Below are 27,798 nucleotides of genomic sequence, written 5' to 3'. Positions count from 1 at the left end.
ACCTGGTTAAACATGTTTTGCTCTGTCCATCCCACGAGAGGTTGGGAATCCAGCGAAGAATGGGGAGGGGGAATATGAGTGGTCACACCCAGAGGAGTGCAGAGAAAGTTTTACCTTCAGTATGAGATTCACCTGAATGCTTCCGTCTCCTCTGGAACAAACCATGGAATCTATACAGGTAAACATCTTCTGATCACGGAATGTCCCTCTGTATTCTGTCACCTTCAGGTTTTGTGCTCCTCTAGAACACCAGTTGTTGTGTTGGTGTTAGTTCTCTTTTGGGTCTCATTATACAGGCTAATGTGTTGTGTCAGTTGGTGAAATGTTTTGATGATAAAGTATTTTATATAAGTAAATGTGACTCTTTTCCCTTCCTCCTTTCCTCTAATTTTTCCTTCCTTTCTTTATTCCTTACATTCTGTCTTTCCTCCTTCCTTACGTCTTTGCCTCCTTTCTTCTTTCCTCTTCCTTTTTTTTCTCCTACTTCCCTTCCCTTCCATTCTGTCTTATCTATCCTTTCCTTCTTTTCACCCTGTCTACCTTCATTCCGCCCCTATTTCTTTTCTTTTTCCTTCCTTATATCTTATCTATACTTTCTTTCCCTCATCTTCCTTTTTTACCTACATTCCTTCCTATCCATTCTGTTTTATCTACCCATTTTTTTCCTTTCACTCTTCCTTCCTTTCTTCGTTTATTTTCTTTTCCCTCCCGCCTTCCTTCCTTTTCCTTCCTAATCCTTACATCTGATCTACATTTCTTTTCTCCTTCCTTTTTTTTCTTGCCTTCCTTCCTTTCAGTTCTGTCTTATCTACCCTTTCTTCCTTTCACCCTTCCTTCCTTCCTTCTCTTTTTTCCTTTTTATCTTTTCCTTCCTTCTGTTTCCTTTCTTACATCTTATCTACCTGGAAAGAGACATACATGAGAGTTGACCAGGCTGCACATCTTATCTACCTTTCCTTTCTTCTTCCTTTTTACCTTCCTTCCTTCCTTCCTTACAACTCTGTCTTAACTACCCTTCCTTCTTTCATGTCTTCCTCCCGCCCTTCCTTGCTTCCTTCTCTACTCTTTTCTTTCTCCTCCTTTTTCCCTCCTACCTTCCGCCTTTTCCTTTTCTCTCCTACCTTCCTTACTTGCATCCTCCTTCTCTCTTCTTTTTTCCTCCTACCACCCTTCCTCCTTAACTACCCTTTTGTCCTGCCTTCCTTCTCTCCTCTCCTTTTCTTCCTTCCACCCCTACTCTTTTCTTTTTTTCTCCTCCTTTTTCCCTCCTACCTTCCTTCCTTACATCTTATCTGTCCTTTCTTTTTTAAATTCTTTCTTTTTTTCCCTCTTAGCTTCTTTCCTTTTTGTTTCCTTCTTTCTAATCTATCCTTCCTTCCATCCTGTCTACCTTCCTTCTTTTCCTCCCTCTTTTCTTTCCTACCTTACTTGCATCCTCCTTCTCTCTTCTTTTTTCCTCCTGCCACTCTTCCCTCTCAACTACCCTTTTTTCCTGCCTTCCTTCTCTCCTCTATTTTCCTTCCTTCCTCCCCTACTCTTTTCTTTTATTTCTCCTCCCTTTTCCTCCACCTTCCTTCTTTTTCCTTCCTTCCATCTTATCTGTCCTTTCTTTTTTCTTTCACCTTCTTTTTTTTCCTCTTACCCTCTTTCCTTTTTTCTTCCTTCTTTCTTATCTATCCTTTTTTTACATCCTGTCTACCTTCTTATTTTTCCTCCCTCCTTTATTTCCTACTTACCTTAGTTGCTTTCTTCTTTTTTTCCTCCTACCATCCTTCCCTCTTAACTACCCTTTTTTTCCCCTTCCTTCCTTTCTTCCTTCCTTTCTTCCGTCCTTCCTTCTCTCCTTTATTTCCTTCTTTTCTTCCTTCTCGCCTCTCTTTTTATTACTCTCTCCATTTTCTCGCCTCTCTTACCTCCTCTATCCCTCCTCCTCTCTGCCTCTCCTTTTTTTCTCTCTCTCCTTCTCTCTCTCTCTGTATCTCCATCTTTCTTCTTTGTCTCTCTCCTTCTATCTCCTTCCTCGCTCCATCACTCTTTCTCCTTCTTTCCTTCTCTTTCTCTCTTCATCTTTCTTCTCTTTCTCTCTCCTCCCTCATCCCATCTCTCTCTATATCTCTCTCTCTCTCTCCTCCTTTAATCTCTCTTCTTCTTTAAACATATTGAATGACATTGTTTGCTTAAACACCAATTATAATCTCCGTATCATTAATAATGTTGCCCCATTCATTAATATTACATGTCACCTCTGTCATGAATTATAATGATCACAGATGATTGGGTGCTGTGTGTAGAATACATTGCGTTAACCTTCTATAATATGATCCTTGTGTACTGCACAATAATGTATTCTGAAAATTCGCTGTGAGATCACCGGAGGGTTTTTCTTTGTGACTACAGGTGATGTGTGACAGGTGGTGAGGCCTCAATGGGGCTGATTTGTTGGATCATTTTTATATCTGGTGTGATCTCCAGTGCTTGGGGAAATGAGCTTTGAATCTCAGCCAAAACCTTTTTTTTTTTTTTGCTAGGGAGTGTTCCTTTTACTTCCTGTGTGGTCACCAGGATAGGAAGCGAGGACGAATCTCCCCAAATGACACAGAGAATTCACTTTAAAGTATATGATAGATTGGTAATGGGTTACAATCCTGTGGGGGTTTTTAATGCTATCCTCACATACTGTCATAGTGACAACCAAACAGAAAGTAAGATAACATTTCCAACAGCAACACTGAAATTTTAATTATTTTATTAGTAGATTAGGGGAAGGCCAGAACCCTTGTCACTTTTTATTTCTGCCTGTGTCCCTGTTTGCAGATTTTGCCTCCGTTTTCATTGTGATTGTAATAGGTTTTTCATCCTGAATAGTCTAAACTAATAAACAGTAAAACCCAATTGGCTGTTACAATATACTGCACTAAGACATTTCTTTCTTTCCTTCCTTCCTTCCATCTTAATATACCGTCCTTTATACCTTCTTCCTTTCTTTCCTCTTCCTTTTTTCCTCCTATCTACCGTCCCTTTCGTTCCTCCTATTTTATTTACCCTTTCCTCTCTCCTTTCTCTTCCTTCCTTCTTTCCTTTTTTTTTTCTTTTCTTTTCTTCCTTCCATTATAGCTACCTTTCCATATTTCCTTGTAATTCCTTCCTTCTTTCCGCTGCTTTTTTTTTTTTGCCTCTACCTTCTTGCCGTTTCCTTCTTTCTATCTTAAGTTTTCTTCCGTCTTAACTGTCCTTCCTTCCCCCCACTCATTCCTTGATTCCTTCCTTCCTTTCCTCTCTTTCTTTCTACCTTTCTTCCCTTCATCCTGTTTTATCTACCCTCCCCCTCTCATTTCTCTTCCTTCCTTCCTTCTAGTATAGCTACCTTTCCCTTCTTTCTTCTATCCTTCTACCTTCTTTTCTTTGCCTTTTGTGCTCCTTGCTTCACTTTCCTTATGTCCATTTTAACTTTCCTTACTTCTTTGACTCCTTCCTTCGTTCTTGTTTACCTCCTACCGTCCTTCCCTTTCCTTTCTCCTGTTTTATCTAGCCTTCCCATTTTCTTCTCTCTTTCTTTTTCTTCCTCTCTTCCTTTCTTCTATGACATCACTAGTGTCTGGCCCACCTTTTAATTATACATCTAATAAACCGATGACCTGAACAAGCCTTTCCCTTTTCTTCATTCCATTATAGCTACCCTTCCTTCGTTCCTCCTATTTTATTTACCCTTTCCTCTCTCCTTTCTCTTCCTTCCTTCTTTCCTTTCCTTTTCCCTTTTTTTTCCTTTTCTTTTCTTCCTTCCATTATAGCTACCTTTCCTTCTTTCCTTGTACTTCCTTCGTTCTTTCCTCTGCCTTTTATTTTTTTTTACCCCCTACCTTCTTGCCGTTTCCTTCTTTCTATCTTTCTTCCTTCTTAACTGTCCTTCCTTCCCCCACTCATTCCTTGATTCCTTCCTTCCTTTCCTCTCTTTCTTCCCTTCACCCTGTTTTATGTACCCTTCCCCCTCTCCTTTCTCTTCCCTCCTTCCTTACTTCCATCCTTCCTTTACAGCTACCTTTCCCTTCCTTCTTCTACCCTTCTAATTCCTTCCTTCTTTCCTCTGCCTTTCTTTTTTTGCCTCTACCTTCTTGCTGTTTCCTTCTTTCTATCTTAAATTTTCTTCCTACTTAACTGTCCTTCCTTCCCCTACTCATTCCTTGATTCCTTCCTTCCTTTCCTCTCTTTCCTCCTACCTTTCTTCCCTTCATCCTGTTTTAACTACCCTTCCCTCTCTCCTTTCTCTGCCTTTCTTCCATTATAGCCACCTTTTAGTTATAAATCGAATAAACCGATGACCTGAACAAGCCTTTCCTTTTCCGTTTCTTTTACTTCCCTTTTCTTCCTTCCATTATAGCTACCTTTCCTTCTTTCCTTGTACTCCCTTCCTTCTTTCCTCTGCCTTTTTTTTTTTTGCCCCTACCTTCTTGCCGTTTCCGTCTTTCTATCTTAAGTTTTCTTCCTTCTTAACTGTCCTTCCTTCCCCCACTCATTCCTTGATTCCTTTCTTCCTTTCCTTCTACCTTTCTTCCCTTCATCCGCTTTTATCTACCCTTCCCTTCATCCTTTCTCTTCCTTAGTTCCCTCCTTCTATTATATCTGCGTTTCCCTTCTTTCTTCTATCCTTCTACTTCCTTCCTTCATTTCTTTACCTTTTTGTGCTCCTTGCTTCCCTTTCCTTATGTCCATTTTAACTTTCCTTACTTCTTTCACTCCTTCCTTCATTGCTTTTTACCTCCTACCGTCCTTCCCTTTCCTTTCACCTGTTTTATCTACCTTTCCCATTTTCTTCTCTCTTTCTTTTTCTTCCTCTCTTTCTTCCTTCTATGACATCACTAGTGTCTGGCCCACCTTTTAATTATACATCTATGACCTGAACAAGCCTATCCATGCATGCTGACCTTTCCCACCAGCGGTCCACCCTGGTCCAGTATATCAAGAGCCCTTTTCTTCATTACAAGCCCTGATAAAGGGAGCCAGAGTGCCTGGAATGTGTTGGAAACCTCTAAACCTATTTTTATTGGGTCAAATAAAGTGCCACTGGACTTACAAAAAAACTTGTGGTGCTCTCACCTTTCTACGATATTTTAAAGTATTATATCTTAGCCACAGATATAATCGTAATGCATTCACATTTAGAGACCTATTTGTTCAGGGAGGTATGCCCAGAAAGCAGAATACCTGCATTCCTGACATACACCCCTGAATGCATACAGAACTAAACATGAGTACGACTCCAACCAGCCATAGCACACAGAGCCTTGAAAAAGTATTCATATCCCTTGAAATTTTCCACATTTTGTCATGTGGCAACAAAAAACGTAAATGTATTTTATTGGGATTTTATGTGATAGACCAACACAAAGTGGCACATAATTGTGAAGTGGAAGGAAAATGATAAATGGTTTTCAAATTGTTTTACAAATAAATATGTGAAAAGTATGGTGTGCAATTATATTCAGCCCCCTTTACCCTGATACCCCTAACTAAAATCTAGTGGAATCAATTGCCTTCAGAAGTCACCTAATTAGTAAACAGAGTCCACCCGTGTGTAATTTAATCTCAGTATAAATACAGCTGTTCTGTGAAGTCCTTAGAGGTTTGTTAGAGAACCTTAGTGAACAAACAACATCATGAAGGCCAAGGAACACACCAGACAGGTCAGGGATAAAGTTGTTGAAAAGTTTAAAGCAGGGTTATGTTATAAAAAAATATCCCAAGCTTTAAACATCTCACGGAGCTCTGTTCAATCCATCATCCGAAAATGGAAAGAGTATGGCACAACTGCCAACCTACCAAAACATGGCCATCCACCTAAACTGACCGGCCGGGCAAGGAGAGCATTCATCAGAGAAGAGCCAAGAGGTCCATGGTAACTCTGGAGGAGCTGCAGAGATCCACAGCTCAGGTGGGAGAATCTGTCCACAGGACAACTATTAGTCGTGCTCTCCACAAATCTGACCTTTATGGAAGAGTGGCAAGAAGAAAGCCATTATTGAAAGAAAGACATAAGAAGCCCCATTTGCAGTTTGTGAGAAGCCATGTGGAGGACACAGCAAACATGTGGAAGAAGGTGCTCAGGTCAGATGAGACCAAAATTGAACTTTTTGGCCTAAAAGAAAAATGCTATGTGTGGTGGAAAACTAACACTGCACATCACCCTGAACACACCATCCCCACTGTGAAACATGGTGGTGGCAGCATCATGTGGTTTGGATGCTTTTCTTCTGCAGGGACAGGGAAGCTGGTCAGAGTTGTTAGAGTCTGCAAAAGACTTGAGACTGGGGCGGAGGTTCACCTTCCAGCAGGACAACAATCTTAAACATACAACCAGAGCTACAATGGAATGGTTTAGATCAAAGAATATTCATGTGTTATAATGGCCCAGTCAAAGTCCAGACCTAAATCCAATTGAGAATCTGTGGCAAGACTTGAAAATTACTGTTCACAGACATTCTCCACCCAATCTGGCAGAGCTTGAGCTATTTTGCAAAGAAGAATGGGCAAAAATGTCCCTCTCTAGATGTGCAAAGCTGGTAGAGACATCCCCAAAAAGACTTGCAACTGTAATTGCAGTGAAAGAAGGTTCTACAAAGTATTGACTCAGGGGGGCGCCATACAAATGTACCCCCCACACTTTTCACATATTTATTTGTAAAAAAAATATTTGAAAACCATTTATCATTTTCTTTCTACTTCACAATTATGTGCCACTTTGTGTTGGTCTATCACATAAAATCCCAATAAAATACATTTAAGTTTTTGGTTGTAACATGAGAAAATGTGGAAAATGGGGTATGATTACTTTTTCAAGGTACTGTATTTCAGCCTATCATAGACTTGGGCAGCCTGCAGGTACCGGGGCTGGATGCTGTTCCTGTGCCTCCTGGGCGTATCGGGCACACAGGGGCTTTATATCAATTCAGCAGAGGAGAGAAGCCGGCACAACTCTGCAAGACTGAAGGGAAGGGTGGAGTTCACCTTTAAGCAGTATAACATGACCGGGGTTTTATGTAGCGTTGATCGTAGTATTGCCCACACATGCCATCTGTAGCAGAAGCCGCACAATGCACAATCCTGTCTCTTCAGCAGCTGGACAAACAATACGAGGGCCCCAACCGAGCCGGAAATCCATAATCCTGCCATCCTGCCATCCTTATTATTCTGCTTTCAGTATAGGTGAGCTGTGATGTCTGCGTCACGCATTGATAAGTCTCTATTATCTTTGAAAGTTTACAGAACGCTTCACCGCCAATGGCTCTTTGAGTGAAGTTTTCTTGACGCTGAATAATAAATCTGCTCCACCGCAGAATGAATGCATTGACCCTTTCTCTGTTAGAACAGTTTTTGCTTTCTTTCTTTTTTTTGTCACGCGATATTAGTGCTACTGCTTATCAAACCAATATTTTCAGTAAAAATGATCCTCAAGTTTATTTTACGTACACAAATAAAATATAATGCCCGTGTTTTGGCAGCATATAAAAAATGAGGATTCCTTGAGTAAATAGAATATGTAAAATCTTAAAACTGCATGTGTCTGCGAAACAGCGAAAACGACAGGCTGTTGGTGGAAAATCCGACCGTTTGTAGGCTCCGTCGGACAATTGTTGTCGGATTTTCACAAATGTTGGACGGCAGGCTTTAAAATTTTCCACGGACAAATTTCTGTTGCCGGATTTTCTGAGCGTGTGCACACAAGTCCGTCGGAGAAAAGTCAAAAGTACAAACACGCATGCTCGGAAGCAAGGACGAGCCGGAAGCGGTCGGTCTTGTAAAATAGCGTTCGTAATGGAGAATTAACATTCGTGGCGTGGCAAATTATGAAATCTGGAAATGCAGCACACAATTCTCTTCTTCTTTGAGCCCTTGTACTCACGGTTGGAGATTCCGACGGAATGTGTCCTATCAGACCATTTTGTTGGATAATTTGACTGTGTGTGGTCTTCATCTGACTGTTTCCGTCGGAGTATCCGACGGACCAAGTTTTCCAACTTGTCCGTAAAATTTTCCGACAAAATGCTCCGATCGGACATACTCTGATCATGTGTAGCCTACTCCGACGGACAAAGTGCCACGCATGCTCAGAGCAAATTCCTAGACCAAAGCTATTGGCTACTAGCCTGAACGTAGTCCCGTTTTTTTTTTTTTTTTTTTTTTTTTTTTTCTTAAATTTAAAAGATGTTTATTGAAACCAAGACAATACATATATCAAATTGCTCTCACGTAGGAGAGACAGCAATAAGGCACGTAGTAAACAACAAAAGACAATATGCCAAAGGACAATGAAAAGGGGGATGATGGCGCCCGCGAACCAAAACTACAAGAATACTGGTCAAAAATGCGGGGCACATGTGAATTGGGGGGGAGCGAGTGATGCACACGGGAGTCCCCAGCTAAAAAGAAGTCCAGGGAAGGGGGAGAGGGGAACGGTTTCAGTGGTAAAGACGTAGTCCCGTTTTAACGAAATAACATCATCACGTTATGTACAATCGGATTTTCTGACAACTTTGTCCGACCATTTGTATGCAACAGTTTCGGACAAAATACGTTGGACAAAATCCAACGGATTTGGTTGTCAGAATGTCCGACCGTGTGTACAAGGGCTAATGGGATAATAATGAAGCTGCTTTGCTGGTGATACTGATGGAGTTATTGCAAACAAATTTTTAAAGGCTTTTTTTTTCTAGTGGTATCAAGAATAATATTATTATGCTTTTTTTTTTTTTTTTTGCTTTTTTTGGTGCAAGTTGCCACAACACCATTTTCCCATAGGTTTTAAGATCAAAGATACAATAATGTTGGTGTCCCTTGTTAATTTTACATTGTATTTTTTAAAATGTAACTGCCTACTCCCAAACTGTCCAAAAAACACACAGCCAAGTATTATTCTCCATAATTTTCTTTTTTGTGCATTAAAAAAAGAAAACAAATAAAATTAGACATGCTATCTGCCAATAGAACTTAACCAAAAAGTGCATTCTATGCATCCAAAAATATAGAAAATATACCAAAGCAAATCATTATTATTCAACCAAAAAAATAAAATAAAAGCCTCATGCATGTGTCCTGCTTCATAATATAGGGGGTCAACAATGCCAAGAGTTGGTGAAAGCAGGGGTCCATCATCTGGAGATAATTTCGACAATCATCCGGATTATTCTCCTGGAGTTCCCACAGCAAAGGCATATGACATAATTGGTCACAATTAATAAAGCAACCAATTTTTGGTCCAAGAAATCCTCTTCCTCCTGTTCCTGGATTGGACTTGGGTCAAACCAATCCAAACTCCAAGGCCAATAATAATTAACACATTATCTCCTCCGATTCTGCAACATGGCTGGTTGACGAACGACCGTTCAGAAACTAACTGAAAAGTGCGAAATGAAAAGCGCAAATCAACACTCACCAAACTTCTACTATCATGAAATTAGCAGAAGGAGCACAAAGGGTGGTGCCTGACAATTAAACTTCCTCTTTTTCGGCCCTGTCACGCGACTCCGGCCAGTCACAGAGCCAGAGTTCACGGCCCCGGAAGGAGGAGGGGTGAAGAATGGACGCTTGCTACTAGCGAGGAAGACTGGGACATCGCAGGTAAGTGTCACTATGCGATGCATAGTAGCCCATTATGGTTTACCTTTGCAGGGAAACAAAGAGGAAGTAACACCCATCAGGTCTTTATGTTGCACCATGGACATGCAGTCAGGGGAGGCAGAGCATGTGCCATGTACATAAAAAAAAAAAAAAGATCAAGCTTAAAGGTTTGTCACAGAGACCCCAAATTTGGGGGGGAAGGTAGTCCTACCCCACCACTGCCCCCTTCTGTGACACCACTGCCCCTTCTATAGGGGGGCCTGCCTCCACTGCAGCATTTTTATTGGACAGGCCCTGTGAGCTCATACTCTCAGTCTTACCCGCACTTACCCCATCTAGGTTGCAGCACTTCCTCCGGGTGGTGGCTGGCGGCTTCCCCCTGTGTCTCCTCCTCCTCCTCGGCATAATCCACTTCCGCCGTGCCTCTCCTCCCTCCTCCTCCTAGCCAGCCAATAGGATAGCTTCTCCTCTCGGCAAATCAGGTGACGGATCTCAGGACCCGCTTCCTGATTGGCCGGGAGGTGAATCAGGAAGACAATAGCGAAATAGAAAAAGAAAATCTTTAAATATTCAAAAAATATATATAAATACCACCAGCCGCCACTGATTGGCACTGATGCCGATACCGGTATCGGTTCAACCCTATCACGTGCCATGTTGCAAAGTGCATTGGGGTGCCACATCGCACCAATGTGGCTACCAGGTGTTGTAGTAATAAATATATAGGGTTGCAATCATTTTGCCTTTGCTGTGTGCTTGGATGTTCCACTTTAAAAGAAACTTTTCTATAGAAAAAAGTTAAAATACATCAAATACTAAATAAAACAAATAGATACAAAGTATAGAAACATGATGAATACTGAAAAGATGACAGAATTTCAACTCTGAGGTATAAAATATACGAATATTATCGCACACAAGGAGAATGCATGAATTATATAATATGTGTTCTGTGCAATGTGGGTGAAGTATGGAATATAGATCGTGGTCAATAGCTCAATAATAACAATACAGGATAATAACATTCCGGAGAAGAAAGAGGAAAATAAATACTTCACTGTGAGTCAGCCGCACGACACGCACAGTAATAGAAGAACTGATCTACAGCTCAGCACTTTACCAATGTCAGTAAACTTTTTTCTAGGCTTAAGAATATGTGTTCTTTTTTCTTTGGTTGAGTTTGCTTTATCATAGCGATCTATTCATTTTTAGACAGAAGAACCTTTTTTTTTTTTTTTTTTTTAATTGAGCAATTCATTTAAAAGAAATACACATGATTTACAGACACTTTTTTTGAATATTAACCACCAAGGTTTTACCCCCTTCCAGGGGCGTTGATAGGTCTACAAAAGATCTGGGGCTAGAGCCCATAGCAGAGTAGTAAAGAAGAAAGTCATACGCTTGGGCGGGCATACACATGTATATACAGTAATTTACGTGTGTGTGTATATCCCCAGAGAGCCCCCCCCACTTACATCAGGGTCCCTAGAAAGCTCCCCTTACATCAGGGTCCCCAGAGAGCCTCCTCCTTACATCATGGTCCCCAGACAGCCTCCCCCTTGCATCAGGTTCCCCAGAGAGCCCCCCACATACATCAGGGTTCCCAGAGAGCCCCCCTTACATTAGGATCCCCAGAGAGCCCCCGCATACATCAGGGTTCCCAGATAGCCCCCCTTACATTAGTGTCCCCAGAGAGCCTCCCACATACATCAGGGTTTCCAGAGAGCCCCACATACATTAGGATTCCCAGAGAGCCCCCCCTTACATTAGGGTCCCCAGAGAGCCCCCCACATACATTAGGGTCCCCAGAGAGCCTCCCCCTTACATTAGGGTCCCCAGAGAGCCCCCACATACATTAGGGTTCCCAGAGAACCCCCCTTACATTAGGATTCCCCGAGAGCCCCCCACATACATCAGGGTTCCCAGAGAGCCCCCCTTACATTAGGGTCCCCAGAGAGCCTCCCCCTTACATTAGGGTCCCCAGAGAGCCCCCACATACATCAGGGTTCCCAGAGAGCCCCCCACATATATCAGGGTTCCCAGAGAGCCCCCCTTACATTAAGGTCCCCAGAGAGCCCTCCACATGCATCAGGTTTCTCAGAGAGCCCCCCCTTACATTAGGGTCCCCAGAGAGCCTCCCCTTTAAAATCAAAGTCCCCAGAGAGCCCCCCGCTTACATCAGGGTCCCCAGAGAGCATCCCCTCCCCTTGGGGACCCCTGCAGAGACTCTGGGCTATGGGCCCCAGATTCGGGGCTATAGCCCCAAAAGCCACCCCCTAGCGACGCCACTACCCCCCTCACGACCAGGGCATTTTTTGCTATTCATCACTGTGTCACTTTAACTGACAATTGCACGGTCATGCTACACTGTACCCAAATTAAATTTATATCATCTTTTTCACACAAGCTTTGGTATTTGATCATCACTTTTTTTTTTATTTTTTGCGATATAAACTAAATTGATTGAAGTAAATCAATCCCTGTACTCTCATGCCTAGTGTGGTCAGTTTTTAGAAGGAAAGCAGAGGGACTGGCAGAACACTAGGGATTTTACACAATGAAAGCAATACAAATAGAACAGGAAACTTTTTCATACAAGTAAATGGTACAGCAGGCACATATCAGGTATATGAAATGTTGGGTAGTGATGGCCGTACAGTTCGCCCGACGGTCGTTTCGCGGCGAATTTTGGCTGTTCGCGGTCCGCCAGTTCGGCGGACTATTGGCGTCGTTCGCCCGGCGGACTTCCGTGTTTTTACTGTGTAAAGGAACTTTGACCTTATGACACATCCATCATGGGGTACAGGACAGCCAATTGAGACATGACAGCACATGGACACTTGGACATTCCCCCTAACTTATAAATACACCCGATCCGGCGGCCATTTTACATTCTTTCTTCTGTCACTATAGGGAAAGGTTGCTGTTTGGAGCAGGGACAGATAAAACGCTAGCTATTTGGTACACAAAAGTTCTTTTCAGGACTGGTATAGGTGTTAGGTGTATATAGGTTTGCTGTGCTACTGATTGTTGCAGCAGCCTGAGTGTCTTTTGTCAGTTTAGAGAAAGGGACAGAGCGCTGTGTCTGCTGCTATTTTAGGGACAGCCAGATTAGTCATCATCATCATCATCATCATCATCATTAGCTGTTACTATCAGGTCCACAAAAGAGCTATTCGAGTAACCAGTAATTGTTCCAGTCTCCTCTTTTTTGCCAGTTTGTATAGGGACAGGAAGGAAGCAGTGTGTCAGGCAGTGAGGGTCAGTTTAAAGAGTTGCTGTTACTATTAGTTCCACAAAGGTTCTTTTCAGGACTGGTATCAGTGGTATGGTAATAGGCTTGTACACGTATAATATTCTTTCTTCCAAATATAGAAAGAATATTATACTTGACTGCTGCCCTTCTGCTGCAGTCTGCTAATCATTCACAACTCACTTGTTCCACAAAGCTCTTTATCAGGACTGGTAACTTGGTCTGTGTAGGGTGCTACAGTACATAGGGTTGAGTGCGGTACAGTCTGCTGTTCTGTAAGGACCGCTATCGGTCCACAATAGATAGGGTTGAGGTGCACCACTGCTGACCGCTGCCCTATACTGCAGCAGTCCTTCATTGGTATAGGGACTGACGTACAGTCTGCTAATCACTAACACACAACCTGCTTGGTCCACAAAAGTTCTTATAAGGACTGGTAACTTGGTCTAGGGTGCTACAGTACATAGGGTTGAGTGAGGTACAGTCTGCTATTCTATAAGGACTGTTATCGGTCCACAATACAAAGGGTTGAGGTGCACTACTGCTGACTGCTGCCCTATACTGCAGCAGTCCTTCATTGGTATAGGGACTGACGTAAAGTCTGCTAATCAGTCACACACAACCTGCTTGGTCCACAAAAGTTCTTATAAGGACTGGTAACTTGGTCTAGGGTGCTACAGTACATAGGGTTGAGTGAGGTACAGTCTGCTATTCTATAAGGACTGTTATCGGTCCACAATACATAGGGTTGAGGTGCACTACTGCTGACCGCTGCCCTATACTGCAGCAGTCCTTCATTGGTATAGGGACTGACGTAAAGTCTTCTAATCAGTCACACACAACCTGCTTGGTCCACATAAGTTCTTTTAAGGACTGGTAACTTGGTCTAGGGTGCTACAGTACATAGGGTTGAGTGAGGTACAGTCTGCTATTCTATAAGGACTGTTATCGGTCCACAATACATAGGGTTGAGGTGCACTACTGCTGACTGCTGCCCTATACTGCAGCAGTCCTTCATTGGTATAGGGACTGACGTAAAGTCTGCTAATCAGTCACACACAACCTGCTTGGTCCACAAAAGTTTTTATAAGGACTGGTAACTTGGTCTAGGGTGCTACAGTACATAGGGTTGAGTGAGGTACAGTCTGCTATTCTATAAGGACTGTTATCGGTCCACAATACATAGGGTTGAGGTGCACTACTGCTGACCGCTGCCCTATACTGCAGCAGTCCTTCATTGGTAGGAGAATGAAGAGGACGACATTATCCTGGATGATGAGCAGGAGCCAGGCCACCACACCGCTTCCACTTTAGTGCAAATGGGGGCCTTCATGCTCCAGTGTTTTAATAGGGACCCCCGTATAAAAAGCATAAGGGTCAAGGACCAGTACTGGCTGGCAACGTACTTAGACCCCTGGTACAAACACAAAATGGCGGAAATGTTACCGCCGTCGCAGAGGGCTGTCAGAATGCAGCACTTCCAGGCCTTGCTTCGAGAAATGCTGCATTCTGCTTTTGCGTGCGCTGGCAGAGGAGCAATTCCCACTCCCAGAGAAGGATTTGCGGGTACCAATCCAACAGCACCTGCAAGAAGAGGCCGGTTTGAAGATGTGTTGGTGACTTCGGATATGAGGTCATTCTTTCAGCTGACCCATCGACAAGTGTCATCCGGATCCAGCATCAGGGAACGCCTAGACCGTCAGGTGTCCGACTACATCGGGTTAACGGCCGATGTGGACGCTCTGAGGAGTGATGAACCCCTGGACTACTGGGTGGGCAGGCTTGACCTCTGGCCAGAGCTTGCCCAATTTGCAATCGAACTGTTGGCTTGCCCCTCGTCCAGTGTCCTGTCCGAAAGGACGTTCAGCGCAGCAGGGGGGATTGTGACCGATAAGCGTACTCGCCTAGCTCACGACAGTGTTAACTACCTCACATTTCTAAAAATGAATGAGGCATGGATCTCGGAGGAATTCAACACATGTGACCAGTAGACCATGTATATGTCTATAAACTATTTTTTTAATCAAGCACACAGACCTTCTTTCTTCATTTGGCTCACTTCCTTGTCCCCAAAAAGCACACCGTACTATATGCCCCTACCCTCCTCTTTGAAGAGGTTGAGCGGTGTCATATTTCTACTGGGGCTGCTTATGAGGGGATCACACCATCCCTGTGCTGAGTTTCTCCTGGGCCTGCTTATTATGAGGGGATCACACCATCCCTGTGCTGTGCTGACTTCCTCCTGGGGGTTCTTATTATGAGGGGATCACACCATCCCTGTGCTGTGCTGACTTCCTCCTGGGGGTTCTTATTATGAGGGGATCACACCATCCCTGTGCTGTGCTGAGTTTCTCCTGGGCCTGCTTATTATGAGGGGATCACACCATCCCTGTGCTGTGCTGACTTCCTCCTGGGGGTTCTTATTATGAGGGGATCACACCATCCCTGTGCTGTGCTGACTTACTCCTGGGGGTTCTTATTATGAGGGGATCACACCATCCCTGTGCTGTGCTGACTTACTCCTGGGGCTGCTTACTGTGCTGCTGTCAGTGCTGTATATCACGGTGCTGGTGTGAGTGCTTAATGTCACGCTGCTGCTGTCAGTGCTGTATATCACGGTGCTGATGTCAGTGCTTAATGTCACGCTTCTGATGTCAGTGCTCTCTATCACGCTGCTGCTGTCAGTGCTGTATATCACGGTGCTGATGTCAGTGCTTAATGTCACGCTTCTGATGTCAGTGTTCTCTATCACGGTGCTGCTGTCAGTGCTGTATATCACGGTGCTGATGTCAGTGCTTAATGTCACGCTTCTGATGTCAGTGCTTAATGTCACGCTTCTGATGTCAGTGCTGTATATCACTGTGCTGATGTCAGTGCTTAATGTCACGCTTCTGATGTCAGTGCTCTCTATCACGGTGCTGCTGTCAGTGCTGTATATCACGGTGCTGATGTCAGTGCTTTATGTCACGCTGCTGATGTCAGTGCTCTCTATCACGGTGCTGTTGTCAGATGACTCTATCACGGTGCAGGTGTCATTGCTGTATGTCACGCTGCTGATGTCAGTGCTCTGTATCACGGTGCTGCTGTCAGATGACTCTATCACGGTGCAGGATCACGATGACGTTCGCGAAACGTCCCGTCGGAAGTTCGTCCATCACTAATGTTGGGTTGACATAAGTGCCAGTGTTTAAAGCAAAAGGGGAACTTCCACTCACTTGTCGCCCCCCCGACCCGGTGCCACATTTGCCACCTTTCAGGGGGGGGAAGGATACCTGTCAAAGTTTGGCACTGAACCTGACATTTTAACAGGGGTGTGTAGACTTTTTAAATAGCAACACATTGGGGGGAGATTTACTAAAACTGGAGCACACAGCATTTGGTGCAGCTGTGCATGGTAGCCAAACAGCTTCTAATTTCAGCTTGTTCAATTAAGCTTTGTCAATAAAACCTGGAAGCTGATTGGTTCCTATGCAGAGCTGCACCAGATTTTGCATAATGCAGTTTAATAAATCAACCCCTTCCTGTCGCTTTGGGGTTGCTAAAACTGAGAGTGCAGAATCTGGTGCAGCTTTGCTTGGTAACCAATTGGCTTGTTCAAGCAAAGTGGTTGTAAACTCTGTTGGACCACTTTTACCTACAGGTAATCCTATCATAAGGCTTATAATAAAGCATACCTGCAGGTACTGGGAATATCTCCTAAACTTGCACCGTTTAGGAGATATTCACTGTATCCACATGTGAGATCTGGTGAGTGTAGAGGCCATTGGATGAGATCTGGTGAGTGTGGAGGCGATTGGATGAGATCTGGTGAGTGTAGAGGCCATTGGATGAGATCTGGTGAGTGTGTAGGCCATTGGAGTACAGTGACCTCATTGTCCAGTGGTGAGATGATTGAAGCTTTGTGACATGGTGCATTATCCTGCTGGAAGGAGCCATCAGAAGATGGGGACACTGTAGTCATAAAGGGATGGACATGGTCACTTGGTCAGCAACAATACTCAGGTAGGCCGTGGTGGTTAAACAATAAACCACTCGTTACAACCAATGCTACCTTGGTTGTAACGAGTGGTTATTTGAGTTACTGTTGCCTTTCTATCATCTCAAACCAGTCTGCCCATTCTCCTCTGACCTCTGACATCAACAAGGCATTTTCCTCCACACAACTGCCACTCACTGGATATTTTCTCTTTTTCCCACCATTTTCTGTAAAGTAAAGATGGTTGTCTGTGAAAATCCCAGTGGATCAGCAGTTTTTGAAATACTCAGAGCGGCCCGTCTGGCACCAACAACCACGCCACGTTCAAAGTCACTTAAATCCCCTTTCTTCCCCGTTCTGATGCTCAGTTTGAACTTCAGCAAGTTGTTTTTACTAGATGCCTAAATGCATTGAGTTGCTGTCATGTGATTGGCTGATTAGCATTTTGTGTTAGCAAGCAATTGAACAGGTAATAAAGTAGCCCGTGAGTGTACATTTTCTGTCCTAAAATTGCAACACTAATGTTCGTACACACGATCGGATTGTTGGCCAACAAAAACATGGAATTTTGTCCGAAGGGCATTGGCTCAAACTTGTCTTGCATACAAACAGCCACAAAATTGTTAGCCAACAATTACAAACGTACTGACGTACTACATGGATTTCAGCTCTTTAGCGCCGCCCTTTGGGCTCCTTCTGCTAATTTTGTGTTAGTAGAAGTTTGGTGAGTGTTGATTCGCGCTTTTGATTTTGCGCTTTTCATCTTGTGCTTTTCATTTCGTTTCTGAACGGCCGTTCATCAACCAGACATGTTGCGGAATCAGAGGAGATAACGTGTTATTTATTATTGGCCTTGGAGTTATTGCTTTGACCCAAGTCCAGTCCAGGAACAGAAGGAGGAGTTCTTGAAACAAAAATTGGTTGCTTTATTAATGGTGACCAATTATGTCATTTGCCTTTGCTGCGGGAGCTCTAGGAGAATAATCCGGATGATTTTCAGAATTATCTCCAGGTGACTAGACTTGTGCACAACAGAAAATTTTGTTTAGTTTCGGTTCGTTGTCATTCGTAAAATACATCATTTTGTTCTGTTATATTCATTATGTTACGTTAGTACGTTTTCGGATAATTCGTTATTATTATTATTATTAGAGTGTCGAATTCATTCGTTCGTATTCGTTGAAATTCCCTATTTATGTATGTATAGACATTCGTGATAATGATTCGTAGTTTGGAAAGTCGTTTGTTTATTGAATCTTTTAACACACACAATGACAACAACTCCTCGGCTCAAATACAATGCAACAGCCTTCTAACTCAGTTCTCAGGAATGCACTTTGCCAGTAATCCAACCTCCGGCACAAAATTAATTAACTGATTGAACTATAAGATTTACTTTGAGCTGACCTTTTATTTCATTAGAGCTTTAAAGAATTAGCGAATCATGTGGAATTCATTCGTTATATTTCTTTCGTATTTGTTATTTTTTTATTCGGACATTCGGATGCATCCGAATGTCCGAAAGATGCAAAATTCGTCCGAATTTCGATTTTTTACAAAACGAATTGCACAAGCCTACAAGTGACGGACCCCTGCTTTCACCAACTCTTGGCATTGTTGACCCCCTATATTAAGAAGTAGGACACATGCATGAGGCTTTTATTTTATTTTTTGGTTGAATAATGATTTGATTTGTTATATTTTCTATATTTTTGGATGCATAGAATGCACGTTTTGGTTAAGTTCTATTGGCAGATAGCATGTCTAATTTTATTTGTTTTCTTTTTTTAATGCACAATAAAAAAAATTGTGGAGAATAATACTTGGCTGTGTGTTTTACTTCAAATGACAGTTTGGGAGTAGGCAGTCACATTTAAAAAAATACAATGTACAATTAACAAGGGACACCAACATAGTTGTAGCTTTGATCTTAAAGAGGAGGGCCGGTTATACAAAAAAAAAAAAAAGTCAATCAACACACTTACCTGTCCAGGGCGCCCGCGATGTCGGCCGCCCGAGGCCGACCCGTCCCTCGGCTCTCGGGTCCCGGCGCCGCCATTCCTTGTAAGGGAAACAGGCAGTGGAGTCTTACGGCTTCACTGCCCGTTTCCTACTGCGCATGCGCGAGTCCCGCAGCTACTGCGCATGCGCGAGTCCCGCAGCGCTTTCTGAATGGGACACGCTGTGTTCTGGAACACACAGTTCCTAGAACACAGCGCGACCCATTACCCAGAAGACGCCGTGACGAAGACAGAAGACAGAAGATCTCCGCGGAGGAGGAAGAGGAAGATTAGGAGAAAGTGCCTAGCAACAGGCATTTCTGGTAAGTAAAAAAAAAAAAAAAATTCATTTTTTTTTTTTATATTTTTTTGTCATTTTTAATATTTTTTTGTTTTCAGGGTGGCCCTCCACTATAAAAACTACAGGATAATGGTGTTGTGGTAACTTTCCCAAATAATAAAAAAAGCATAATATTATTCTTGCTGTCACTAGAAAAAAAAAAGCCTTTGAAAAGTTGCTTGCGATAACTCCATCAGTGTCACCAGCAAAGCAGCTATAATTGCACTAATATTAACCTACTAATATTGCACAGTGTACCACCAAATTAAGTGAATAATTATGAACATACCGTGAACCATACAAAATATAAGAAATATATGAAATTCCATCTGTGTAATGGTAACAATAGAGCAAACCTTTGTCACAAGTAAAAGAATATCACATTCCACTGTGTACAAACCAAATCCTCTGCCAATAAATTCACATAAGTGGGACTAGATAATCAAGCCTTAATAAGTCTTCTGAGTAACAGGTGGTTCATTCAGAGATTGCACTGCTGATTCCCATGCGTGAACTTCCAACTTTCGGCAGGCTTCCATAACATGAAAAACAAGGAACAAACAAGACCATTGCGCAGATAATATAACAAATTGATCCCTATTTAGTTAGGGTGGACCTCACTCACGCTTCCCCGCAGGATAGATTGCATATGAAATGATCAGTTGCATACAGCATAAAGCTGGGATCGCCTCATAAGCTGACAGTTCACACAAAACACTGCTGGCAATGTCACAGGCTTCTCCTCCCAACTAGTTTCATCACTAGACACGTGCCCTTTTCCATCTGACTCATTAAGGCTTGATTATCTAGTCCCACTTATGTGAATTTATTGGCAGAGACTTTGGTTTGTACACAGTGGAATGTGATATTCTTTTACTTGTGGCAAAGGTTTGCTCTATTGTTACCATTACGCAGAAGGAATTTCATATATTTCTTATATTTTGTATGGTTCACTATCACCCCTTTCACACCAGGGCGTTTTGCAGGCACTATAGCGTTAGAAATAGCGCCTGCAATCCGCCCTAAAGAAGCTGCACCATTGTGTGTAGTGTGAAAGCCCCGAGGGCTTTCACACTACAGCGGTGCGCTGGCAGGACGTCAGAAAAAAGTCCTGCCAGCAGCTTCTTTGGAGCGGTGAAGGAGCGGTGTGTTTACCGCTCCTCCACCGCTGCTCCCCATTGAAATCAATGGGGCAGCGCTGTAATACCGCCGGCAAAACGCCACTATTGCAGCGTATTGCCGGCGGTTTTAACCCTTTCGCGGCCGCTAGCGGGGGGTAAAAGCGCCCCGCTAGCGGCCGAAATGCGCCGCACATCCGGCGGTAAAACGCTGCTAAAAATAGCAGCGTTTTACCGCCGACGCAAAGGGCGGTGTGGTGTGAAAGGGGTCTATATGTTCATAATTATTCACTTAATTTGGTGGTACACCGTGCAATATTAGTAGGGTAATATTAGCGCAATTATTAATTGAAAACATTTTATTTTTGTGTACCAGTTCACATATATAATTGCAGCTATATTTTTTTATTATCTTTTAATATTTATTTCTCACATATTTTAATATTTATTCACATCAGCGCTTTAGTATACTTTTACACAAAGCAGCTTCATTATTATCCCATTAAAGAAGAAGAGAATGTATTTCGAGATTTCATAATTTTTCACGTTACGAATGTTAATTCTCCATTACGAACGCTAGTTTACAAGACCGACCACTTCTGGCTCATCCTTGCTTTCGAGCATACGTGTTTGTACTTTGGACTTGTGTACACACGCTCGGTGGAGCATACACACGGTCAGATTTTTCCGGCAACAGCCTGTCATCACACAATTCCCAACGGGAAGTCCGATCGTGAGTATGCGGCTTAAAACTCACTAAGTGTAAGGTTCTTTCACTAAAAGCCAACATAATGACACCACAATATACCCTGTTTTCTCAAAAATAAGACCTAGCGTGATTGTCGGTGATGGCTGCAATATAAGCCCTACCCCCCAAATAAGCCCTAGTTAAAGTCCTTGTAGGTCTTATTTTCAGGGCAGGGCTTATTTTTGGGGAAACAGGGTAGGACTTATTTGAGGGGTAGGGCTTATATTGCAACCATAACCGACAATCACGCTAGGTCTTATTTTCAGGGAAACAGGGTAGTAGTTTTAATAATTTTATATTTTTGCTTGAAACCAACATAAGCTTTTTTGACAATCAAACCCATATAACGCAAGGACCTTACCTTTCTGGGAGGACCAATGGGTATTTTCTGTACTTGCTGAAAATGGAAATAAAATGAAACCAATGCAACTTCCCAACAAGCTAACCTATATATCTCTGTTTTACTTTTCAGAAATGCTTCTCGCTTCTTACCATCGCTTTTAGCATCCTGGACTTTCCTGGAGTTACAGCAGAGCTTATATTCCACACACACGAGGAGCAAGAAGACGGAGCGTTTATTGGAAATATAAGAGAGAGTATTATATCACCTATGGCAATGCAATTTAAACTCTTGGCACATACAAACTATTTCAACTTGGGCGTCCACACCGGAGATTTATACACGACGTCCAACAAACTCGACAGAGAATCGTTATGCCCTTTGGAAACCCTGGACCAATGTTCCATGACACTGGATATCTTCGCTTCATCCCAAGAATATGCAGAGTTTTCCAAAGTAAAACTTTTTATTCTGGATATCAATGATAACGCCCCTTATTTTTTAGAACAGTCCTACACTATTTCCATTCCAGAGGACACAACCATAGGGACCAAGTTTCACGTTGACCACTTGGCCAAAGACCCAGATATTCAAGAAAATGGAGCACTCTCATATCTTTTGGTGAGCCCAGGTGACATTTTTTCTTTGGATTATCGATCTGAGCTGATATCCTTGGTTCTAATGAAATCTCTGGATAGAGAATTACAAACTGAACATCGAATGACTTTAATCGCTATCGATAGAGGAAAGCCACCATTGTCTGGAACTACTACTTTTGTTGTAAAGGTAACTGATGTGAATGATAACTGCCCCTTTTTCCTTGCAAACAACATTTCTGTGCATCTTCCCAGGGACGCATCTATTGGCATCACTGTGGCACAACTTACAGCCATTGACAAAGACATAGGTGAAAATAACGTCATTCAGTATCATTATAGCTACAGAGTTTCTGAGTCCATACGGAATCTTTTCCGTCTAGATAGTGCAAGTGGTACAATAACCTTGTCTGAGTCATTACCTGATCAAATAAGCCAATATAAGCTCACTGTACTAGCCTTTGGGTATGGTTGTGCACCAGCAATGGCAACAGTCATGGTACAACTGGAAATTAAAAAACAAGAGCCTAAAATGGAATTCCGCTTCATAGGTTCTCAACACGAAGGTGGTGTCTATATTAAGGAAGACATCCTGCCAGGTTCAATCATTGCCATCTTAGAGGTCACAGATCCCGATGACAGCATCAAGAGACCTCTTTCCATTACTGGACCTTCACCTTTCCTTTTAAAGCCTTCTGATTCTTCTCCTAACACCTACCTGCTATTAACCTCTACTCCGGTGGATTTTGAGTCGGAGAATCGTTTTGACATCAACATTGTTGGTCAATCAAATTTTGATGAATTTGTTACCTACACCGAAAACCTCACAGTGATTATCGAGGATGTAAATGATAACCCTCCCAAATTTGCACAAAATATTCTAGAAGTATCTATTGAGGAAAATAATACACCAGGAGTACCATTACTGAGGGTCTCCGCTTCTGATGTTGACAGTGGACCAAATGGAGAAGTAAGTTATTATTTGGAACATGAAGAATCGAATGTGTTTTCAATAAACAGCTCCAATGGGGTCCTAAAAGCTTTGGTGCCTTTCGACAGAGAAAAAGAATCTTCATATTCTGTTCAGATCAAAGTTAAAGACCATGGTTTACCATCAAAGAATGATTCTTGCCTAATTGTTATCAACATCTTAGATCAAAATGACAATCCTCCAGTTTTTTCTTCCAAGGAGTTTACATTTTATATCCCCGAAAATCTTCCTCGAGGCGGAAATGTTGGCATTATAAATGTAACTGATGTGGATATTGGACTGAATGGGGACTTTTCTGTCTCTTTATTGAATAGGAGCTCACTTTTTTCATTCAACCATGATACCATTCTCAGATCTCAAGGTTCCTTTGACTATGAAGGGGAAAGGATGTATGAGCTTTGGGTGGAAGCCAGAGACAAAGGGAGTCCACCTTTGTCCTCCATGGCCAAAGTTCTTGTCTTTTTACTGGACGTAAATGATAATGCTCCCTTAATAGTTCTCCCAGAGTCAAACTTCTCCTATGTGTTAGTACCTCCAAATACATCAAAAGGATCTCCAGTTACCAAAGTTCATGCTGTGGATTATGACACTGGCATGAATGGGGCCATAACCTACAGCGAGTTTGGTGAAATGAGCCCTAGTACCGGTCTTTTTAAAGTTGACATGCATTCAGGTAACATTACATTAATAGAAAGTATCGGGGATCATCAGTGTGGCCTATATCAACTTCTAGTAAAAGCCAGCGACCAAGGCTTTCCAGAAGCTCTTTCGACTATTGTGCGGGTCAACATTCTTCTCAACCAAAGCATAAGTAACCGGACCTACCTTGAATCCTTGATTATGAGTAAGACAGTCATAACCCAGGAGAGCCAAGTCATCTTGCTGAGTCCCTGTCCACAGAACCCCCAAACCATGGCCATGTTCTCCTGGTCTCTCACAGCCCCGATTGCCCTTGCCATTGTTTCAGTCTCTGTCATATGCTGTATGATGGGAACCTTGCTGTTTCTTTATTCAAGGAGGAAAAACTCTAGAAAGAAGCAAAGCCCAGATGTACAAGTTCCACTACAAATAAATGCAGATTACTGTGCCAAAGACTGGGACGAGGTCAAGTACTGCAAATCATTTGAAACTCCATTGACACATCAGTAAACCCAGTCCAGCCACTGAAAATTTGATTTGTTGTAAAATCATTATTTTTTTGCTCTATCTTAGGGCTTTTCAATAATTCTGTATATAAATTATTCCTATTATTTAAATATTTTTTTTTCTTATCAATTTTCTTTCACAGCCAGATTGATTTATACAGTGGGTATAGTACATTTTGCTGAAATGAAGACAGACACCATTTTTGTTATATCCAGCTGTTTTTACTTAGTGCAACTTATGACATCCAAGTGAAAGATATAATACCAACATGTCAGAATTCTTTTTTTTTTTTATTCAAAAACAGAATCACTGAGTTGGAAAAAGGATCACCCCCCTCCAGGGCCGTCTTTAATATTGATTGGACCCCGGGCAAAAAAAAATTTGGGGGCCCCCTCCAATGCAATTTCACTCTCCACCTGCTCTGAGACATACAATAAATAGAAGCTGGACTTAAAATCAGTTTACTGTATCAGATCAGGCAGCAATTGTGATTGGTTGCCAGAGGTTACAGCATATCATTACTGCTTACTGACTGGTTGCTAGAAGTTACATCACACATTACGGCTCACTGATTAGTTGCTAGAGGTTACAGCAAATGATTTCTGCTTGTTAATTAGTTGCTAGAGATTACTGTGCAGTAATACTGCTCACTGATTGCTAGAGGTTACAGCACATCATCTTCTCACTGCCGGGAGCATGATATACATATGAATGCCACCTTTATTTACATATCAGTGCAGATGGCCACAGCTCTTTGCTTAGTAATGCCGCTGCTATTTACATATGAATGCCAGTTATTTACATGTAAACACAGGGTCTGCAGGTGAGTCATCTGTACACAACAACAGGGCTAAAACTTCAAGGGACAAGGAAATTTAAACTGGGATATTTAGTAAGTATGAGGCAGCTGCTTTGGGCCCCACAACAATGACAGGGCCCAGGGCAGCTGCCCCTTTTGCCCTGCCTTAAAAACAGCTCTGCCCCCCTCATGTCAGTATTTTGCTTTCATTACATCCCTTAGTCTTTTGGGATATGATTTTGCAATATTTGCCTGCTCTTCTTGGTGACCATTTGTGGACTGCAATCTTCAAAGTCATTCCACGGATTTTCAATGGGATTTAAGTCTTGGCTCTGACTAGGCCATACAAGGACATTCACCCTTTTCTCCTTCAACCACTGTGTGCTCATTCCTGCTGTGTGCTTTGGGTCATTGTCATGTTGGAAGGTAAACCTTCTCCCCCTTGACAACTTTCTGGCAAAATTTTCCTCAAGAACTTGATGGTATTTTGCCCCATCCATTCTTCCTTCTGTCCCGACAGGTGCTCGAGTACCTGCTGCAGAGAAACACAACCATAACAGGATATTTCCACCCCCAAATAACAGGATATTACCACCTCCATGCTTTACTGTAGGAATTGTGTTATCTGGATGGATTTCCTCCACACACATCATTTGGTGTTGAGGCCAAATCAATAAATTTTAGTCACAACTGACCATAATAGCCTTTTCCATTAGGCCTCAGAATCTTCAAGGTGCGTTTTGGCAAAGCTCAGTGGTGACTGCTTTCTTGAGGAGTGGCTTTTTTCTTGCAACCCTCCCATGCAAACCACATTTGTGAACAATTTGTGATATTGTTGTCACAAGCACACAATGACCACTCTTTGTCCTAAATTCCTGCAATTGCTTCAGGGTTGCTGTAGGCCCTTTTGGTGGCCTCTCTGACCAGTTTCCTCCTGGCTCTTTCATCCAGTTTGGAGCGACGTCCTTATCCAGGGAGGGTCTATGTTGTACCAAATACCTTTCAATACTTAATAATAGACTTCACTGTGCTTCTAGGCATTCATAAAGCCTTTGACATTATTTTGTATCCATCTCCTGACTTGTGCCTGTCCACAACTTTACTCTGGAGATCCCTGTGACCACCTTGCTACCCATAGTTGATTGTTTGCTTCAGTTGCACTAGCAGGCACTGAAATGCACCAGGGAAGCTCTTTTCATGATTAGCTAAAAAAAAAAACTGACCACAGCTGATCCCAGTTGAAAGTCAAATGGTTTTGTGTGCCATTGAGAGGATGAATAGCTACACCTGATTGAGTTTACAAGTTATTTTTAGGAGGGGGTGATCCTTTTTCCAACTCAGAGATTCTGTTTTTAATTGTTTACCTTTTTGTTTGGCATGTTGGTGTTTTATGTTTCACTTGGATGTTATAAGCTGCACTGAGTACATACAGCTGGATAAAACAAAAACCGTGTCTGTCTTCATTTCAGGCTGCAAAGCAACAAAAATGTGATTATTTTAAAGGGCGTGATTTATTTTTTTATACCCATTGTACATCGTTTTGTAGCTCAAAATCCCCAAAAAAGTGGAGACATAAACGCTGCAATAGTATTATAGTGGCATAACTGCATGTTTTAGACCATCCTGGATGTTTTTTCTCTTTTTGTGAAACTTCAAACAACCTGTTTCTTCCACCTAAACTGTGAATGGGGCCATTATGTGATGGAACATTGTAGGGCAAGGCTGCCCATCAAGACTGAGATCCCACTCAACAGAATATGTACCCGCACACACTGGGCTAAATTTCAGAGTCATACTTTGGGGTTGATTTACTAAAGGCCTAAAGACTGAGCACTTGTAGTTGCTCCAGGGCTTAGTAAATGAGCAAAAGCTCTGCTGACTTCCATCATTCAATCATGTGCAAGCAAAAATGTTGTTTTTTTATTTTGTTTTTCCTTGCATGTAATTGGAATATTCTTTGCAAAGTGAAGCTTTACCTCATTTACTAAGCATCTGGAGCAACTGCACTTGCAGAGTCTATTTGCCTTTAGTAAATCAACCCCATTGAGTCCACCTTTCAAGGAGTGGTGGCTGGTGAGTTTTTTTTGGGGGGGCGGCAAACAGCCCCCCCAGACCTCCAGAACTAACACCCCCCCTCTCCCGGGCGGTTAGAGCAGCGGTCGTAGCTGCTATGGCCATCTCCCAGCGTGACGGGCTCTGGTGTCGTCTCCTGGAGTCCTCTCCTCTCTGCTTCTCCCGGCACTTGGCATCCAATAGGATCGCCTTACGTTTTGGCCAATCAGGAAACGGGTTTCACACCTGCTTCCTGATTGGCCGGATGGAGGATCAGTGTTGCAACAGCGAATATTCATTCGCTGTTGCAACACACCTGGGTGGGCTCAGGACACATGCTCTGCGACCCAAGCCCACGCTATTTTGAAGCTTATTAGAGCCTATGGTTTGGGCCGCCACTGCTTTCAGGCCACCTACAATAATCATAAGCTCCAACCAACTGGGTTCTTACATTCAGATGTGTCCCTCACCGGTGGTTCTCATGTCTGGCTTTGCTTGATGGGGCCGGATCATTAGGAGCAACCAATACTGGAAGGTCTACAAGTCACAAGAAGTCAGTGTTGACTGCAATCTTCTCTTTCATGGAGTCAAACGAGCAAAATGTAATATGACGGGACATCTGCACTTTTCTACCACCACCTAAGAATGACTAGACTCCTTCACATTAAGGGCATGATGTACCAAAGACGTAGTAAACCTCTGAAAAGGACAGAGAAGGTGAAACAATTGTCAGCTGTTGCTCCTCTATTGCCAGGCTGGTGTTTATAGAGTTTCTTTGTATTTTTGTATGATGTGTTTTTAAGGAAGCTGAAATAAAATAGCGATTGTAT

At 42.6% G+C, this 27,798-nt stretch overlaps 1 protein-coding gene across 1 annotated transcript; it reads left to right on the top strand.

Moving 5' to 3' along the window:
- LOC143986529 (protocadherin-20-like) lies at positions 1–27,798 on the top strand. The gene is made up of 2 exons (XM_077484890.1): positions 1–178; positions 21,517–27,798. Exons 1-2 carry the CDS (start codon positions 137–139, stop codon positions 24,118–24,120), a joined length of 2,646 nt encoding a protein of 881 aa, XP_077341016.1. The 5' UTR covers positions 1–136; the 3' UTR covers positions 24,121–27,798.

The sequence above is a fragment of the Lithobates pipiens genome, unplaced genomic scaffold (genome assembly GCF_037356315.1).
Source record: "Lithobates pipiens isolate NorthernLeopardFrog02 unplaced genomic scaffold, aLitPip1_a1.2 Scaffold_1, whole genome shotgun sequence".
Taxonomy (NCBI): domain Eukaryota; kingdom Metazoa; phylum Chordata; class Amphibia; order Anura; family Ranidae; genus Lithobates; species Lithobates pipiens.
The sequence above is the reverse complement of the archived record's forward strand: the minus strand, read 5'-3'. Positions and strand labels throughout refer to the sequence as shown.

What these genes read in the sequence shown, in the direction of transcription:
- LOC143986529 (XM_077484890.1), top strand. Translation starts at nt 137, where the DNA reads ATGCTTCCGTCTCCTCTGGAACAAACCATGGAATCTATACAG. An exon ending in AAACCATGGAATCTATACAG is followed by an intron (nt 179 to 21,516) that starts GTAAACATCTTC and finishes TTTACTTTTCAG; the next exon opens with AAATGCTTCTCGCTTCTTAC.